Source organism: Xenopus tropicalis, chromosome 3 (assembly GCF_000004195.4).
Source record: "Xenopus tropicalis strain Nigerian chromosome 3, UCB_Xtro_10.0, whole genome shotgun sequence".
NCBI lineage: Eukaryota > Metazoa > Chordata > Amphibia > Anura > Pipidae > Xenopus > Xenopus tropicalis.
In genome coordinates, this window is record NC_030679.2 from 66,440,080 (window position 1) to 66,459,836 (window position 19,757).

Consider the following 19,757-nt stretch of genomic DNA (forward strand, 5'->3'; position numbering starts at 1 on the left):
ATCACCCGCATTAATTCAAATGCAGTCTTCGGATATTTATAACGAACTGTAAATTTAAGGGTTCCTTATAAATATCTTGTTCATACATAGATAAGATATTCCTTTCTGACATTCCAAACCAGATTATCTATAGCCGCAAACAGTTTAATCCCTATTGTAGCAGAAAATGCCAGTTTCAATCTATTATTAAAAGAAAAATACCTAGTACATCAGATGAGTAGTTATCAGATAATCCCTGGCATAATTTTTCACAGTAGGGAAAATGGCTGTTGAGAACAAAGAAAGAAACCAGCTCTGCATTTACTCATAGCAAATCAGCAGAAAAGTGTCTGGTAGTGGGGTTCCTATTCTTCCTGCACCAGCATGCTGTAAAGCCACATCACTTCTTTGACTGAGGGCCAGTGACAGCTCACAGGCCCTTTATCCCTATGGGTAGTCTGTTTGACTGCCTTATTTTCAACGTGCTTTTATTGTGATGCAGAAAGGACATTGCCCATAGCTTGTGAGATACATCAAGTAATATAACAAAAAAAGGTTTAAAAAAAAAAAAAAAACAGTCTGACAATTTCAGCAAGTATCAAAAAATAAGTTAAATAGGATATTTAAATTAGATTTATAATACAGAAGTTAATCCCCTCTGTAAATAACAGAGTAAAGGTGTCCATGCACGCACCAATATTATCAAACAAAATGAAGTTTCATACCATGATCGGTGAGTGTTTGTAGGAAAACGAGGCAACCGATATTGGCAAAGGCCTTGAATATCAGTTGTCTCGTTGATCGGGCGGGACAGAAAATTTTGATTGGGCAGTAGATGTAAGGTATGGAGATCTAAATTACGGAAAGACCCCTTATCTGGAAAACACCAGGTCCCAAGCATTCTGGATAACAAGTCCCATATCTGTACAAATACGGAAGGACAGCGTATGTATTGCAGCAGCAAAATATTATGTAGCGCTGCCCAGCATTCATTTTCAAACAGTTTAAAAAAAAACCTTTGTCCAAATACAGCTTTAATTAGTATCTGATGGTATCAGCAGCTTATATCCAAATTCATGTTTTAAGAAGCCATTCATTTTAAGTATATTGTTTGTACACAAGAACCAGGTAGGAAAAACAGGAGAAACACAGCAAATAGTAATGAATGAACTTTATTTCAGTTTGTTGCATTGCTGCAGCAACTAATATGAACATCTTGTGCAAATGTCATCATAGTAGTTAAGCTGCACAAATGAGTCAAGTAATACACGCATACATCACATTAAACAGTTCTACTGACTGTTGGGCGCCAATAGGAGAAACAGGCTGCAAAAGCTAAGAAAAATAGGAGAAATATAATAAGCGTTAGAAAACACACAATTTAATGCCATGGTCAGCCACTGTACAAGTCATCTAAACTAGACCGTAAAATGTTACATTATTTCATTACAATTCTGTAATGCTAAATCGGAAACAGAAGGCAGCGTTACAGAACTTTACAGCGGTACATGGTAATGCATTCATACGCAGCCACATAGTTTTGTTGCCTTTTACAGTTGAGAAAAGTATGTTACAAATAAAATATGTTATATTCCAAAGCCACAAACAGTTCTTCAAAATTCAAACTACAAAATCGCCAGATACAAAGCTACGGTTATTGTTTTTCTTAAATCTGAATATTATTTTTATTTACCAAACATAAATATTTCTTTACCATATATTCTCTTCTGACATTCAAAATTGTAAAGTCAATATGGCTGAATTATTGTTTAAAAAGCACATATGTACAAATCATTTTCCATACATAAATTATTTGGCATATTTATCACAATCTTACTGCATATGCTTGTCTTTTTTTTTTGTTTGTTTCTTTTTTTTTTTTTTTTTTTTTTAGAGAATGGAATCTTTTATTAAAGTTAACCAGTTATGTACAAAAATACTCAAACATTTACTGTAGAAAACGGCAATAACCACTTAGCAGCAAACACCTGCTTACAGTTCTCTTGGGGAAAAATATAAAAAGTGGTCATTCTTTGTCAATCAAATGGTCTGTAAAAGCAGAATATGCAATTTACGAAAAAGTAACTTCCCAGCAAAAAGGGAAATATTTTTAAGATGCATTTCTAGTTTGTTAATTCCTACAAACAACAGGCCAGTATAAATAATACTATTGCGAGAGGTGGGGTTTTATCACTATGCGCGTGGGAGCTGCACTATATACAAGATGGCATGTCGATACGGCTGAGCACGGACTTGTAAGATAAATATGATGCCCATTTTCTCAGGAGAATAAAATTACCTAGCCAGAGTTAAAAAAGTAAAGGCACTACATTACATTTATGGACATGACTGCAGTGGCAAAATGAAAACCGACAGAGTAGCTTTAGTGATGCTGTTACTGGTATTGTATATTTTGTGTACATCAATATTTAAGGTGGTTGTATTGCCTTTTAATGAATACATATATATATTGTAGATATCTACAAAATAGCTAAAATAAGTCTGAGTTTTCTGGGAGATGCTTGTCTTTTTGCTCCGCTAATCAGGCTCTGGCACTGTTTGGTTCCATGATAAAGTAATGTATAGAGGGACATGACGTCCTTTTGTTTTCCAATACAGGCAGTTCACAGATTCTCTGGAAGCCAGAGAGACATGAAGTCCCAGAATCTATGACTTCAGCATGGAGAGGCTGCACGACCATGCCAGTCTAAAGGTGGCCATACAAGTATTAAAAACATTGTACAAACCAAGGTGTTTGGTGCCCCATTGAGTCAAAGCAATATCCAAATTCACTATGGTTATCAGTACGCTCCAGAATCTGGCAGGTTAGAAAATTTTAATCTGCTGATGCATCATGTTGGCTGTTCATAGTACATTGGCAGATAAGGACATGAAAAGGAGCTGCATCCAATCATGTATGTATTGAGGAATCAGACTGAGAAAAAAAAAGTAGCTATACATATATTATAGGCAGTTTCATCATAAGCATATGCCCAATTCAAGCTCATGTAGAAAATGGATGTATATTTTCCCTTTTCTTTAAAAGAAATCTTTATGATATTATTTAGAGGCAAAATAGACTTTTTTATGTATTAAGAGGCAATACAAGCCCTTCAGTTTTACTTCACCAAGAGCCCCCTCAAAAAATTGTACTGCAAACAGAAAACAATATTATTTTTTTCCAGGAAACTCCTGTGTGCTTTATGACATGGTCAGTTTATTTTCGTTCCATATTATTTGATGCTAGCCCTATTTATGGGGACATAGCAAGCTGATTCAAAGAAGCGGTTGATTTTTATTTCCAGACATGAGCATGTTCATTGCTTTGCGTTACTAGCCTGTCGGATCTGATAGCTCATATATACCCTCGGATCGGATCATTTGCTGTATGCAGCAACTGCTGTGTGGAATTGGAAAGACTTGGAAATTTCACCTCTGTACAAATAAAGCTGTTGCTTTTTCATCTGCTGCTTGTTGGAAGGCCCTCTGAGCAATCTGATCTGTATACAGAGAGACAAGTTGATTTGCAAAGACATCTTTAGCACTTTGCTAAAAGCAAACATGGACTCTGACTGAAGCCAACTATAATGTATCCATGTTTTTTCACTAGCACTGAAGGCTGTATTACAGATGCATAAAAGTCAATGCTTATAAAAAAAAACCCTGACATATAATCTGGGGCTTTTTTTTTTTAGGTAAGGCTCATTTTCTCATTTTCTTTCCCACATACTTACTTACAATAAAGCCTCTCTGGTTCTTTTCAATCATTTTTTTTTTGATTGTACAAAATAAAGACAAACCAGTGCAACTAATATAAATAGTCTAGTTATGGGCTATTTGGTTCCTTTGGATGATATGATAACAATTTTTAAACCTGCAAACAGTGCCTTTAGTGGTATTTGTGAATTGAAATCTACAAATACTGAGTATCATGTAGAACTCTTGTGGGATACACTGTACAAAAATGTTGTAAACACAGATACTGTACATGACCATTAGTGTTGTTTCCTCATGGAAACTGTGTTTAGTCAGGGACCGCTTCTGACCACTTCCTACTAACCATGTACAATATTTGACATCCACAATCTACGTGACATGCTGAGCACCATATTTATTTCAGCAAAGTGTTCTGAAAAGAAAATACACTTCCTTCTTCTGCCATTACAACAGGTTTGTTTGGCCACAGGATAGAAATAGCTACTTATACACAGCCTATCATTGGCCTCTTTGTGTTGGGGTGCTTCAATCAAGGTTTTTAAAAAGTAGTTACATAAAATACTGTACCTCGATACATATATTGCTTGGCGGAGTGCATAACACATGTACAAACAATTCAGTTAGGAGTTAAACCTCCTTGGATACCATAATAACAGTATCTATGCAATTATGACATTGGTGGGGCTAGAATAATTGGTAAATGCAAGGCACTTTCAACAATGGACCTGATTTAGAGCTCCTTATGCAGTTTTCAAACAGTGGTGGGATCAATTATTTTTACTGTATCAGTTTGATTTCAGTATTTACAATAATTCAAAATGAACATTGCATCATTTCATTTTCAAACAATATCAAATCATAATTGAATTGATTTCCTGTACACAACAGACAGGCAGCCCAACAGGCGGATAGGTACATCAAGAGATATTCTTTAGTGTAGAAATAGAACTAAAATGATATGTGTGGAAACACCTTTGTTTCACATCCATTAACCAGTATGATAATCCCAGGGTTATTTGGGTCTGTTTGTAGTTACAGTCACTTTAACTTTGTTTCTAAAATAGGCAACTCTAAATCAGCCCCATGAGCACAACATCTCTTTTCTTAGGGATACAAATTCAGTATAAATGAAAGAAGGTTTGTGTTTGTAGATCCCCAAAGCAACTAAACACCAGTCTTCAACTGTTCACAGCTAATTTTCTGCTGCTTATAAAATGCTCAGATTGAAGGACAGTTGGGGCGCAACTCCTTGTTAGTACTTTGCCAGGCTCTCACGTCCTGACCCTATTCTGATCTACCATGTTTATTGCATGCAACTGTAAAGAGAAAAGGAACTGTTTAGACACAATTCAAAGTTTGTCTGCAAATACAAAATGCTTAAACCATGCCTGATAAAATTATCATGGCCCCAGCAGACATTTATTTACAATATATTATGTGTTTAAAAATGCCACCTCTGTTTAGGAAAATAAAGGGGAAATACATTACTTTCAAAAAAGTGGAATTGCAGAGTTATCATTATTACATGGAACATTTGGAATTGTTGGTTGATTTAGTTAGAGCTTCTCACATGCAATTAATGGTTCAAAAAAAGCTTATCAAGTACTTTAAAACTAAAACATATAATCTGATTTTGTAAATTAAACATTTTATACATATAAAAAAGTAAAACAACACTCATTAAAAATCCATAGAACAAGGATAGGCAGCCTTTGGCGCTCCAGTGGAAGCAAGAAGCTTGTCTATCTGTGCTACAGAATATTGGATTGGTAGGCCAGAAACCATAACCATGCGTGATAGCTGATTTTATGTGCTTCTGTTTGTTGTTAAAGGGCCAGAAAAACCACAAAGTAATATTTTTTTTTACTTTACATTTAAAGGTTTCATCTGCATATGAATGTTATTTCTGTTTGTCCAGCAAATAAAATGCAAATAAAACATTTCTAGGCATCACAACTCTTATTTGATACAAGAAAGAATTTTTTTTCTCCACTTAAATACTAAAACAAATTTTATGCTAAACAAGTTATTTGCTATGCAATATGGACCCAATAAAAGGAACCCTGAATGAAAGTTCCCATGGCTACATAACAGCTTCATTATATAGACTATATTGGAGCTTCTAAAGCACATTCTATTTAAATGCATGCAAAATCCTTTTGTTGTTTGGTGTTTCTGGCCCTTTAAAGTGTTTAAAAGTGCCTCATGTCAAGTTAATCCTGAATAATATCTAAAATAATGTGCAAAACAATACAAAAAGTTCACTTCAGTAATTAGGGAACAATATTGTAAACAATTAAAGTGCCCACACTTTCATTAAGTGTAAATACCCCTTCTGCAGTGTTTAAAAATAACCCCTAAGGGTTCATTTGTTACTTGCTATAACAGTAATGATATTGTTCATTTCAGACACAAATATAAAACACATTTTCTTTACAGCTGGGAGACTTTCCGTGGGAAAGGTCTAGGCCGTGGCAGTGGCTCAGTCCTTTTGCCATTCTCCAGACTGGTGGGCCGTACTGGGCCAGGTTTGGGTGGCAAAGCTGGAGGGTCAATAGGGGCAGGAATAGAGAGGCATTGAGGTATAGGTACGGGGCGTCTTAAAGTCCGTTCATACACGCTATATGGGGGTGGTGTTTTATTTTCCTTCCTCGATGGCTCCTCAGAGATACTGTAGCTACTCTGATCGAATATCTGGCTCTCAAATCCAGACATTTCTGAAACGCTACAACGACTTAGTGAAGAAATTCCACTGCTGCAGCTTCCCGACAAGACAGGAGAGTTTGACATTGATGGATGGCAATCTACAGGAGATGGTGTGAAAGACTGCACCGAGCCCTGCACAAAAATACATCACATGAGATAAATAACTGACAGACATTCCCATAACAACTATTAGCTGAGACAAAACTCTATACCATGAATGAGGGCACATCAGACTTTTTGAACTAAAATTGCCTATACATGCAGCAATACAAGTTGGGCAATTATGACTGAATAGCCCAACCACGGCTATAGGCGTTCCACGTGCTTTATGGGTCACTTTTTATAGACCAATGTGCAATACCATTGGATTCATTTGGTTATTCAGGAACAGAAAATCCCTAAAGGGGTGGTTCACCTTTAACTTAACTTTTAGTATGTTATAGTATGTTATAATGGCCTATTCCAAACAACTTTGCAATTTTTATTCATTATTTATTTTTATAGTTTTTAAATTATTTCCCTTTCTCTTCTACATCTTACCCTCAAATAAGGATCACTTACCCCAGCAGCCAAAAAAAACAATGCTCTGTGACAATACCATGTCATCATTATTATTGCTTTTTAATCCTTATCTTTCTATTTAGTCCCTCTCCTGTTCATATTCCAGTCATTCAAACCACTGCCTGGTTGCTATGGTAAACAAGGCCCTAGCAACCAGATAGGTGCTGACATTCCAAACTGAATAGCTATGGCACAAAAAGCTAAATAACTAATAAAACCACAAAAAATAATAACATTTTTTTTTTAAAAAATCAAGAAAACCAATAGCAAATTGTCTCTTCATTGTCATAGTAAATGTACATTTGAAAATTTGAAGGTGAACAACCCCTTTAAGGCCTATCGCTGCCATTTGAAATACTTACAAATTACAAATGTAATTTTATATTCAGTCATCAAGTAATTATTATCCTGAAAATGTGTTGTTAGGTCCTTCTTTCTATATCTTTTGTTATCGATCAGTCGATATACAAGGGCTGAACATAGAGAACACTAGATACATCTAGCAAACACACTTATTATTTAGTAACCATGGCTCCAGTAAATGCACTTTTTAATTTAAAGCATTGTGACACATATATCCATCCATATGTGTGAGATTTCAAGCTAAGGAAAGCATCTTACAGTAAAAAGGTTGAAGGCAGAATATTTCTATTCACTGAGACACACTATTACAGTTTCCATGGCGCAGCAAATAATATATTGACGGTATGTTTGCTCTCTCTCTCTCAGCCTTCACAATTCTGTTTTCATATGTCACAATAATCAGTAAGCAGACTTATTAATTGCCCTCAAAATAAATGCAGAGCAGGCTTTTGTGAGATTTATTTTTCTGCAAATGAAAAAAAAAATCTCTGTACTCATTTGTAATGAAGTTCTGCCCTCTTCTGGCTGCACAATGCCTGACATTTGGCCAAGGTTTACAGTTAAGAAGTAGATACTGAGCATAGTCAGGATTAATAAACCCAGTGTTTGCCCACATGTTTTCGACTTAACAAGAGGCATATCCAACCTATGGAACAAAAACAGCTAGAGGAGCACCCACTGCTTCACACACAGTGAACAACTTTATTTTGATTTTTGTTCTATAACTACATTTTCAGATAAAACTAATGGGCATATTATTACCTTCATTGGAGATCTTCCCATGGGAGAAGGAGAGACTGGAGTTATATTCCTGGCAGGAGAAGCTGAGTAAGAGAAGACACATTAAGCTGTAAAATCTTTACAATTTACAAACAAGTGAACAAAAGGAGGGAGAGAGTAAGGGAACTAAAAGAAATACAGGGACAGGATCTAGGTAGGATTGAGATGGAGTCCTAGAAATCTATGTGCTTTCATCCAAATAGAAAAATTGGTTGATACAAAAATATATAAGTAAATATGCTCAGTTTGTAGTGGTGCATGCCATCTTGCAATGCTGATTTTTAAAGTCTCTTGTTAATGTTCATCTTATTGTGTACACTTGGGGGCATATTTATTTTAGTGTGTAAGCAAAAATCACTGGGGATGTTGCCCCAGGCATATTGATGAAGTTCACTTAACCCATCAAAAAGCAAGAAAATGACAATTAATACGGATCTGTTCAAAGTGTTCACCATTATTTTAGTGTTTAGCATTTTATACCCTAGGTTTAATACAATGTTTCAGGATGAAATATGACCACTGCAAGGACTGATAAACTTAAAATTACATGTAGATTTTGACCCAATCAACCCTTTAACTTTTCTACATTTATTCATCAGAACCTTCATCATCATCATTTATTTATTTATATAGCGCCAGCAAATTACGGAGTGCTTCACAATAAATTTAAACAAACAGGCATCCTAAACTGTTTAACAAATAAGGGTATACAGAGTAACAATACGATACAGAATACAGAAAGAAAGAAATACAGATTGAGTCAAATGTAGAACCTATGCCAAGGTGCAGAGAAAACAGCACAGCGCAGCAGCAGCCCAGTTCACTGTTCAAGATGTTTTTAGCCTTATATTGTAACATGGCTTAAATTAGCCCCATACCAGTATCTGGTATGTAACGGGGCCACCCGTTGCTGGTGAAATCCCATCACTGGGTAAATGTTTGGACCGGCCTTTACTGTGAGAAGCAGATGTTACACAGTGGAGTGAATTTATTGTATCAGCTTTCACAGGGATGGCAAGGTACAGACTTGAGAACTGGGGAACTGTCTCTCCAAAACACAAGAAACACTAATCAACTCTTCTCCATCTTGCACTCATCTATCTCACATGCATTCCCATTCTCATGAAGTCTCCAGTGCCAGGTCTAGTGGGCCTCCTAGCATTTCACCTTCCCCCTGCTTCTCCACTGTATACAGCACTACACTGCACAAACTTCTCTGATCTGCTGCACTGTATAGTACCCATAGTTTCTCTACTAATCTACCTGAACACTCCAGTCTCTACATGGCTAACAATTGTGAGGGGGTCCTACCAAACTCCTTCTCGGGGCCACAGACTGCCCTTGCTGACTACCTTAGTTACCTCTTACCAAGCTAGCATCTTTAAGGTGCCGTAGTCTAGAAGACATCATTCAGCCAAAGAAATACTTTGTATTGGGAATTTCTGGTCTGTGGCCTTCTTGGGCTGTAGTTCTCCAACAGCTGGACATGGACAGATTGTGGACATTTACACTAAATTTAAGACTTAGCCTTTCAAAAAGAGGTGAAACCTACCAGATTGTGTAGGTCTGGGTGGCACGGGAGGAATTATAAGCCTTCCATTTTCTGACATGTTCTTGGCTTCTTTTCCACTGTCCAAGCTCCAGCTGCTAGGAGTTGTGTTCACAGCTATAATAAAAAATAAAGTAGGTCTGACACAGCCAACCTGCACTACCTATGTTGATTTTCCATTATCATATTGGTTTTATTGAGTTACTAACTACAGTAGATCAAAGCTCATATTGGACGGATAGGCCAGCCATATAATATGATCCTATTTGTAAACCTGTTCCACAACAGTTTATTGGATTGGTATTGGATCGATATGTCACAGACCGTTCCCCTTGCCATGTTTACCACCATAAACATATTATTAGTATGCAGTATTTTAAGAAGTAATGTGTAGTAAAATGTGGTGGCACAAAAGAGTTATGGACTAATTATGGTTGCTTGTTTTGTTCTGACTGTACAGTAAATTGCATCAATGAAAAGATCTTATTGCACAACAAAGCAAAACAGATGCAACTTGCCCCATTTTTTCATTTTTGCGGTATGCCCTGATCCAATTTGTATGTCATGCCCTAAGGCGCAGCTGTTTGTGTTCCTTGAGTGGAAAAAAGCAAGGGGATCAGTGAAGCATGGTCATACTCTGGAACACTCCTAGCTCCCTTTTATTTGCATCCCTTAATACTCCTCTCCAGTTGCCTCTCGTCCTTACTAAATTGGCTTTTGAATTATTATTGTAGTTTGCATGCACAAATCTCTTCCTAGTAGTATAAAAGGTGTTGAGCATTTTACTGCTCCAAACACCAAAGCCTTCTGGGCTGCACTTTCCGTCTCAACCCACACATTACATACACATTGTTAGAAGCCAAGTATTTACTTACTATGTACTAGCATCTTGGACTGGCAGAGTACGTCATGCAATTACAACACTGGATGTAATAAATCCAAAAATATCTGCATGATGGATTCACCCATAATATTTTTATTGAAACTTATTTAGAAGGTTTCTTATTATATTATTCCATTTATTTATATATTTATTTATTATATTTATATAATAATAATGATTTTCTTGCCTATTTTTTTCATTTAGATGATAGTTCCCCTTTAAATATATCTACATCTGTTATTTCTCACAGTAAACATATTTCTACAGACGTGAAAATAGTGAGGGATTACTAAAAGCTTTGTTCTGCAGCTACTTATACGATGGGCAGGATTTTATTAGAGTACAGGTACAGGGCCTGTTATCCAAAATGCTCAGGACCTGCAGTTTTCCTGATAAAGGATCTGTTATTTAGATCTCCAGACCTAAAGTCTACTAAGACATAATATGATACTGACACCAAAAAATTTCTTTTAAAAATATGAACCTACTTCCAAACCTACCTATAGGTCATGTTGACTGTTTTTTCTTAAAAGTTCTGTTTCTCTACATAAATCTTACTGAAGATCCTGAACCAGACAGTCTGATAACCCGACTGTAGGTTCTCAATCTGTCAAAAGGACTACGTCATAAACTGGGAGGATTCAGCTTTCCATTTGCTTCAAAGAGCTCTCCCTCCCTCCCTCGCTCCTCACATCACAATGTGAACTAGATAGCAGACACTGGTGATATACATTCGCTATAACACCAAAAATAGTTCTCATAAATGTATAAATTTGTAGAAATTCTCTCTGTACTGTTCATCTAACTGCTTACTGGTTGTTTTACTGCCCACATTAGTGCTGTGTGTAGATTTTGTTGTCATTCCACACAGACAAGCATAATAAGTATTAAGGACTATGAAAAGAAAAATGAAAACAGAACATTCAGCTACGATTAAATCTATCATGTAAGCACAAGGTCAGGTTGTTTTGAACAGGGCTTTGAAGTAATATGGATTAAATGAAAAAAATAAGTTTACAGCAAAGCTTCAAAATGATAACTATAGAGCTGATGTTCTTGTATAACGGCAATCACTTTGAGAATGCATTTTTAATAACTGTTAATAGATTTCTCATTTGTCTTAAATAAATTACACTATTATATATCACATTTTTAATTGGCCAAGAATGTTCCATTCATCTGAAGTCTTTCAAATTTTTTAAACCGGTTTCAAGTTCCAATCAAATTGATTGAATGCATCGAACTGTCCGAATAAACCAGAGTTCCTTTAAGAATAGTATTTATCCATTCATATTAAATATTTATGATCATTCTGAAAGAGGACATATATTTTAATTCTCCGACCTAGCACATTCACTACTGTATATAGAACCAGCTTATGGATCTGCTGTTCTGAATAAGTGTATGTTGTTTAGACCCTCTTACCCCAATGATCCCCTCAGTGGCTTAAGTTCTATTTTGCCACTGATGGAAGATAGCATCCTGGTTGTTATGATAAAGTCATACTGTTGATGACCTGGACTATAGCTTTGGGCGAAAGTGTACAAACATCAGATGGTATGCTTGTATGAGAATAGGTTTCAGCTTTGCTATTTTTGTGCTCATGTTAAGTAAATATATTAACACTGTTACAAACTGATACAAGGGAACATGTTTTATGATCTCTGCCAAACAGTCACTCCTGTTACCCTTAAGTCCTTCTTTGTTCTATATACCAGCCACAATTGTGACTAGGTTTAACAATTTTGCCTACAAAAAATACCAGCCACATATAAAGTTTCATGATTAGTTGAAAGAAACCAAACCTTTGAGAATTACAGAGGTCAAAATGTACCAAACCAAATGTAGCAAATTTTTTTGCATGGCAAACGCATTGGCTATGGCAGACACTAACACTGCCAGGGAGGGATGACTCAGTGATCCTCACTTATTAGCCAGTGTGATCCCCACTTATTCGCCAGAATGTTTGCCATTCAAAAAATGGGAATCACCAGCATAGGGTTGAGAGTTTTAACATTCATGGCACTTCCCCGAGAGAACTGTATCGGTCAAAATACTGTGTATGTTATGTAAAAGACCTATGCTACATTCTTTACTCTTTCCTCTACAATGTTTTACAAGTACTAAATCACTTTCTTTCATGTCAAAATGCTGGAAGTTGTAATTGACCAAAAAAATATAAATATATATATGTATATAAATAAACTGCAGCTATAGTTGGTCCTGGAAGTTTTCTTTAACCTTGTAAATAGACACATTAACCTGCAAAGAAAGAGGACTTCAACTCCAGCCTATTTTTTACAATAAACCTGTCAATGATACAGTAAACTTTAATATTTCGTTGTAAATAAATATAAAAATGTGTCTGAATGCTGAATGGCATCTAAGCCTTACATGCAAACTCAGCTGTCAAAATGTTAGTTTCTGTAAGTAAAAAATGGCAATGACCACTTTTCCAGTTATGTCAGTGAATGACAAATGTTAGGATCTAGTTTAGTTACGTTTAATGTTATTTATACCCCAAAATGCAAATCTTTCAAAATTTTAAATCATCTTGCCAACCAAATTATAGACCTTAATGAAGTACATCAAACATGTTACCTGTGGCACAGTAATTATGCATACCTTTCTCAGGGGCAGATAGATTTGGGTCACTACGAGGCAAAGTTGTTTCTCCGATGTGGTTAAACAAAACTCTCTGAAACAGAAACAGAAAGATCAGCTGGGGTTAGAGTTTAAGTGGCAATGTATACATGTTTTACAGTTTAGTGATAATTCTTGGCTTTTTATCTTTTTTTTTTTTTTTCTTTTAAAGACATACAATCCCAGATTTTAACTTCATATATTTATTCTTGAATATGATCCTGTATCCCACTTGTACTACAATAAATGCCTTAGTGCTGTTGTTAGGACCATTTATATACAATTTTTGTATACAGTAATGCAGTTCGAGAACTTTTAATGTGGCGATTTAAAGGATAACTAAGAAAATATATGCATGAAATACTGCATTGATATATTGTACAGATTACAGCCCAGAGTTTTAGCAGCTTTATAACAGTAATGATCCAATTCATGCTTTGAAATTGCCCAGTTAACCATCTTCTGATTTTTTAGGGACACCTTTTAAGTGCCAGCAGCACTAAATGCTCAATGTGCGCTGGGTTGCTGTTAAGAGGCTAAGCTTAGGGGTTGTTGAAAATCATCAAAACATTAGCAGAGTAATCTGCCATAGACCCTGCTGCTGGGTAATCAGTTCTAATGTGAAATGCACATGCAGCCATGTAATGTGAATCTGAATTACATACTAATTATGTATAAAATAAAATTAATGTATACTATATAAAGTGCATTGGTCCCTAAATCAGGGGACTACCAGAAGTCCCGAGAGTGTGTTGTTAATCAGGAACTACAGAAGAGGGAATGTTGAACCACATGATTCTGCTCTGTTAAAGTGCTTTTTCCTGCGTTAATTAGTTTTTCAAAAACACTGATTTTTTTTATATTTAATTTTTAAATTTTACTTGGGGCTAGCCATATCCTTCATTTCCCAGGGTGCTACAGCCATGTGACCTGTGCTCTGATAAACTCCAGTCACACATTACTGCTGCGCATGCTGCAGCTGATCAGCAGAACAATGGGAAGGCAGCAAGATAGCAGCTCCCAGTAGATATCAGAATAGCACTCAATAGTAAGAAATCCAAGTCCCGCTTGGGACTCCTCCAGTTACACTGGAGTAGGAGAAAGAATAGGTTGCCAGAAAGCAGTTTTAACATATAGTACTGGCTCCTTTTGAAAGCTCAGACTCAGGCACAATGCACTGAGATGGCTGCCTACACACCAATATTTCAACTAAAAATAAAAAATACATTTGTTGGTTCAAGAATACAATTTTAAATGGTAGAGTGAATGATTTACTATGTAAACAGTGTAAGTTAGAAATAAAAAATACACCATAAAAACCATTATCCCTTTAAGTATCACTTTAAGGTTTAGCATTTCTAACTTATTTCTTTTCTGAGATTTGGTACTCCCTCTGTTAGTTTGTAATGGTCTAACCAGGTCCATGTTTCATCCTTGTTCTTAGGGTACGTACCTAAACAATATAACAAAACATTTAAATGTACTGTGATAAATATGCAGTAGTGCTACACTGCACTTTTAAATATTTACTTTAAAGTAAAGTGCCAGCAGAGAGAATAAAGGAGAAGCTTTTGGCTGGAGAACCCTTCTGCATGCTAAATCAAACCCAGATCACTACCCTCCTGAGCTAATTATTAGCACCTTAATATACTGTAAGAAAGTTCAAAACAAAACTTAAAGGCACAATCATAAAGACGTGAAAACATTGGGTTTGAACTATATGGTCTTCAGTTAATACTGTACATACTTACAAAAAATTGTATTTTATTGTAATGAATATCTGCTCTTCCTCAGAAGAAGGTGAAAATCTATTTGAGAGTGGCAATTTATTTTCTAAACAGATCATGGAAAAAGCAGCACCGTGACTTCTGCCTTAAAATGCATTAATTAAAGAGGTTATGTTTTATTATTATTTCTTCTATTTCTAACCAAACCATTAGCAGAACTCAATTGCTAGGGTATTTGCAAGCATCAGTCAGTGTAAATGCTACTTCAGGAAATATGAAAGGCTCCAAAGAATATTTTTCTGCAAAATTAGTACTGCGACTGACAAGAGAATAACTGTTTTTCTGACTAAATTGTGCATCAAACAGTCAACATCAGTCATGCCAGAGAAACCAATGCAATTTCTGCTGGCAAATACAACATAACTCTTATTTATAAGGCAATGTTGAATTCTAGTTATAATAACAGCAAGCAAATAAAAGTAAGAAACTGATATGCATTAACCCTCTATTTACAAAAGCTTCAGGCACACTTTAGGATACTCAATCTGCCCTGACATCTAGAGAGGGCTATGTATGTAGGACCTGGCCAGCAATTTAATTATTTATTTCATTGTTTAATATTTATGAGAATGCCATCCAAATTTGAAATCAATAATTTTGAATGGTATAAGACACAAATGACCTCAACTCCATCTAATGACTATGGCACATATGGCATATTGCCCACCTCTGTGCTCTGAGGGTAAGCTGTAGTGGTGAAAGAATGAGAAATGGTTAGCTGGCTTGTCCTGCTTTAAGGCAGAGACTGGCAGTGATAGATTCTACCTTTTGTCATGTTGGTGAAAACCAGAAAAAATAGTTGTCCTTGCTTTGGTTGTTTTAAATAAAATGACTGTTGGCGGTGGGAAGCTGAACAGTAGCCACAAGGCCATTTAAAATAGCAATATTTTCTGTGTAGCTGGTAAGTCATTTTGGTATATAGGGTACATTTGTAATTTTACTGCATCTGAGCATAATACTCCCCTCCGTGGTAACAATGGATGGTCAAAAAAAAAATTAAAGAGGTGTCAAAACATTGAGGTCTAACACAATTATAGATATTTTTGCAGATATCACTTGATAGTGGCTTGTAATTTTGGAAATGTTTTAATCACAAGCCAGGATATTATAAATCACACTGGTCTTTTTATTCCAGATCTCTGTCTGAGCAGGTCCTAGAGTCTTCATCTTAAAGAGATACTGACACCAGAAATTAAACCTTTTTCACATCTATCATAACATTGTCTTTGCATGCTGTTTATAATTTTGCCATAAAAGTATTTGCCCGATGCTTTTACATTACCTATCTGATCCCCATCATACTCTATGAGGGGGCTGCCATATTGGTGCAGCAGGAGTCCATTCGCATTAGAAGCAATAACTGACAGGCTGAGAAGGAACAGTCAGGCTGGCAAAACAGTCAGGTTTAGGAACTTCAAGTAACAATTATTTACAAAATGATCAGCATGACCTATAGAGAACTTTTTATGTACATTAATATTTTGAAGAGTAGTTTTTAGTGTCAGTATCAGTAACTTTAAGCTGGGCAGCAAGGTTGCCAAACAAGCAGATCGCTGTCCCAATATGCCCACCTAAGGTGGGCGATATTGGAGTAATCAACAGGAAAAAGAGCCGTCAGAGCAAAGACGAGCTGATGCGGCCCCTGATCTGACAGGAAAATCAAACCTGCCAGTCAACACCTGGCCAATTTTCTGCCAGATATCGGTTGGGGGGGGGCAATTTGGGGTCCACATACACAGTAAGAAAAGATGACAAATTAGTCTGAAGGACTAAAATTGGCAGTTTAAGTCTGCCCGTGTATGGCCACCTTTAGAAACTGCTACTCAGTATGCCATTGTCTCAACCAAGATTAACCACAAAACATATATACCCTAAACTAACAATAGCCCATTCGGCAGAATTGGTTGCAACTTATTTGATAAGTCAAGTGTCAGGTTAAGTCAGATTACTCTTATCCACTTGTTTGGTGAGATTGCCAAATGATTGGATCTATCCCCCGATATGGGGTTATCCAACCGGCCAGATATTGGGTCAGGGAGGCCTATCGGGGGTCCCTATAAATGGCACATAAGCTGAAGGTCTGAAGGATTTGGATTTAATCTACCTGTGTATGACCACTTGGAAGCAAATGGCTTGTTTTGGGAGGTCAGATAATAACAAATATTTGTATATATACTTATCCCAGCATACATTCACAATGATTATATCCTTTATCTTTAAAAGCACACACTATCAGTTGTGAGGACATTGACTTGACTACCTGTGGAGGTTCAGCCGGAATGGGAAATATTGCACTGCAGGGTCTCTCTCTGGGGGACAAGCAGGAGGTTTCTCGGGAATGTTTGTGTTTGTCAGATAACAGTGGAGAAGCTAAAACCAAAAGACATTTGAATCAGTTACAGAGAAAGACGTTTTCTTTAACAGTATGCTTGATGGACATATTTCACTTAAGCTCCATATGCACTGTACCGAATTACATTAATGCGGCAATCTGTGTTTTTAAATTTGCATTTCCAATCATTTACATATTGGTAAATGTGATAAATATTTATACTTAAATGCATGATATGGGAACAATTTTTCTAAACGTGTAGATAAGCATGAAATGGATGTAAGAAATAGCAATAACACCATGACCACTACCAAATCCTTTACTTACAAACACCCTTTACAGGATCACTCTAAATAATTTTACACCAATTCATTTGTTGGGGTTTAGATCTCTTTAACCTTCTAAGGTAATGTTAGGAAGTGGGGGAAAAGGTCTATTTGTATATATTGCAGTTTGCAATAATTGTATATCCTCTATACTTGTAAAGGGCATCACGATTTATCAGTTCTTCCTTTTCCCTACAATCATTATTATTGCTTGTTTCATATTCAAATCTGTATGTTTAAAGTACACACCCATTTATTGTATAGTGCTGCAAAATATGTTTATCTTTATAAATGTGTTAATAATAAAAACAACAATAATACAACTAATAATATTTTTACTAGTAGTAGTAGCATTTATTGTGCTTTATAAATATGTATTAATAATACCAGTAACACCAATAATATTAATACTACAAATAACACCGATAATAACAATAATAATTATTATTATATATTCTGCTAAATATGAACTTATTAAGCTTACCAAACCATCTATTTTTTTTAATGAAATGGCACATGTATCAAAACTGTCTTTGATTTTCAAATGTGCCAATTCACTAAAACTAAAATGACTGCTTTGAGCAGACAAATTCAACTCTTTTCTATGGAGTTCTAGAATTTAGTGGCAGTGCAGCACTCTGAAAAGAATGAGTATTGCACTAACTTTAATGTTACCTAACCTATGGGGAACTTGGCATTTCCCAGAATAGTGTAAACATTAATTTTAGAACGAAAGAGTGTACTCCTCATCCTCTAGAAACGTATTGTGTTAAAGGCATTCACCTTCTGAATCAAAAGATGCGTTTTTACGCTAAACAGATGTGCCATCTAGTGGCTGTATAAAGATTCTGAATAATTGATATTTTTCTTTTCCATCTTTCCCAGGTAAGGGACTGACATGTTTGATGCAGCATTATAAACATTAACAACAGCTTGTAACAGCTTGTAACTAAACAGCTTGCACCCAAGAAACACTTTGTAATATTTCTTGAAAAGAAAATAACATGCAAGAATATTTAAGTTAAGTTTATGTGGAAATAGTTAATAGGATGTATAAACTGTTAAGATACCATTTTCACACCTATTCCAAAATTTTTGTTGATCTGTTTAGAAAATTGGTGCAATTTGGCTTCATCAGTAACTGTTACTGAGATATTTAGAGGCTGGATAACCAGCGTTTTGTCAGAAAAATACAGTACCTCTGGCACTTGATGGGGCCGAGCTTGTCACATTAGGTGAAGCGGAATGTGTGGAACTCAGACTTGAAGTAGATGGACTTGGCTAGAATTCAGATTAAATATTTTACGGTTATAGATAAAATATGCACCTAATCTAACACTTGAAAAAGTGCATTAATCAATACATTCCCCACAAATATTTAGCGGCAATCAGTGCACTAACTGGCCAGAAGAATACTGGATGCAAGAGGAGAAGGTACAGTAATCCATAGCAACTAATCAGAAATTAGCTTTGCTAAAAAAAAAAAGCTTGTAGTTACTGGACAAGGGCAAACAAAACCAACTGCTGTTTTAATAAACATTCCAGGTAGTTTCCACATATACCTGCAAGCAGTGTCTCATGTAAGGAAGCCTTTACCCAGCTTACTGAGGAATGGTATATCTCTCACAATTTGAAACAAATAAGACAATTTGGAAAAGTAATCTGTCATTTTGCAGGATGTTTTGCCTTTTCCTTACAATGTATGTTATTGTTCAATACAAGACAGACTTTTTAAACTGGTCTGCCACCTGTGTTTTTGTGATCACTGATCTCTCCATTTAGGAAAGCAGTTTGTTCCAGACTGTTACAATTGATAAGCATGAAATCAACTTTAGCAGTCTTATAAGGGGAACTTTTGTAAAACTAAAAAAAATTATAAGCTTCATTTTATGGACAAAAGAAACTTTCTAAATATAATCATTTAAACATTCTGTACTATCCCCTCTCAGCAATCTGTCTCTATACATACAGCTTTGTGTCAGAGTCAGTTATTCTATAGTCAGCTCTAATGCACTGACTATGTAAAGGGAGCACACACCAAAGTATCTGACCTAACTTGATCAAAATGTTCTGACTCCTGCATGGAGGGACACAGATTCCTGAGAGGAAATACTAAAGCGTAAATTAATTA

General features: G+C 35.8%; 1 protein-coding gene across 3 annotated transcripts in view; it reads right to left on the minus strand.

The window, feature by feature from the left end:
• Positions 1-1,135: 1,135 nt before the first annotated feature.
• dock4 (dedicator of cytokinesis 4) overlaps positions 1,136-19,757 on the minus strand; it is a 169,817-nt gene continuing 151,195 nt past the window's right edge. For 2 of the 3 annotated variants that reach the window (XM_002932824.5, XM_031898962.1), the window contains 6 exons: positions 18,826-18,907; positions 17,229-17,338; positions 13,164-13,236; positions 9,659-9,772; positions 8,089-8,150; positions 1,136-6,534 (listed from right to left, as the gene is read on the minus strand). In XM_002932824.5, coding sequence (XP_002932870.3) covers positions 6,130-6,534; positions 8,089-8,150; positions 9,659-9,772; positions 13,164-13,236; positions 17,229-17,338; positions 18,826-18,907 — 846 coding nt within the window. In that variant the 3' untranslated portion in view covers positions 1,136-6,129. The remainder of the gene's footprint in view (positions 6,535-8,088; positions 8,151-9,658; positions 9,773-13,163; positions 13,237-17,228; positions 17,339-18,825; positions 18,908-19,757) is intronic. The other variant, XM_031898963.1, reaches the window with a different exon arrangement.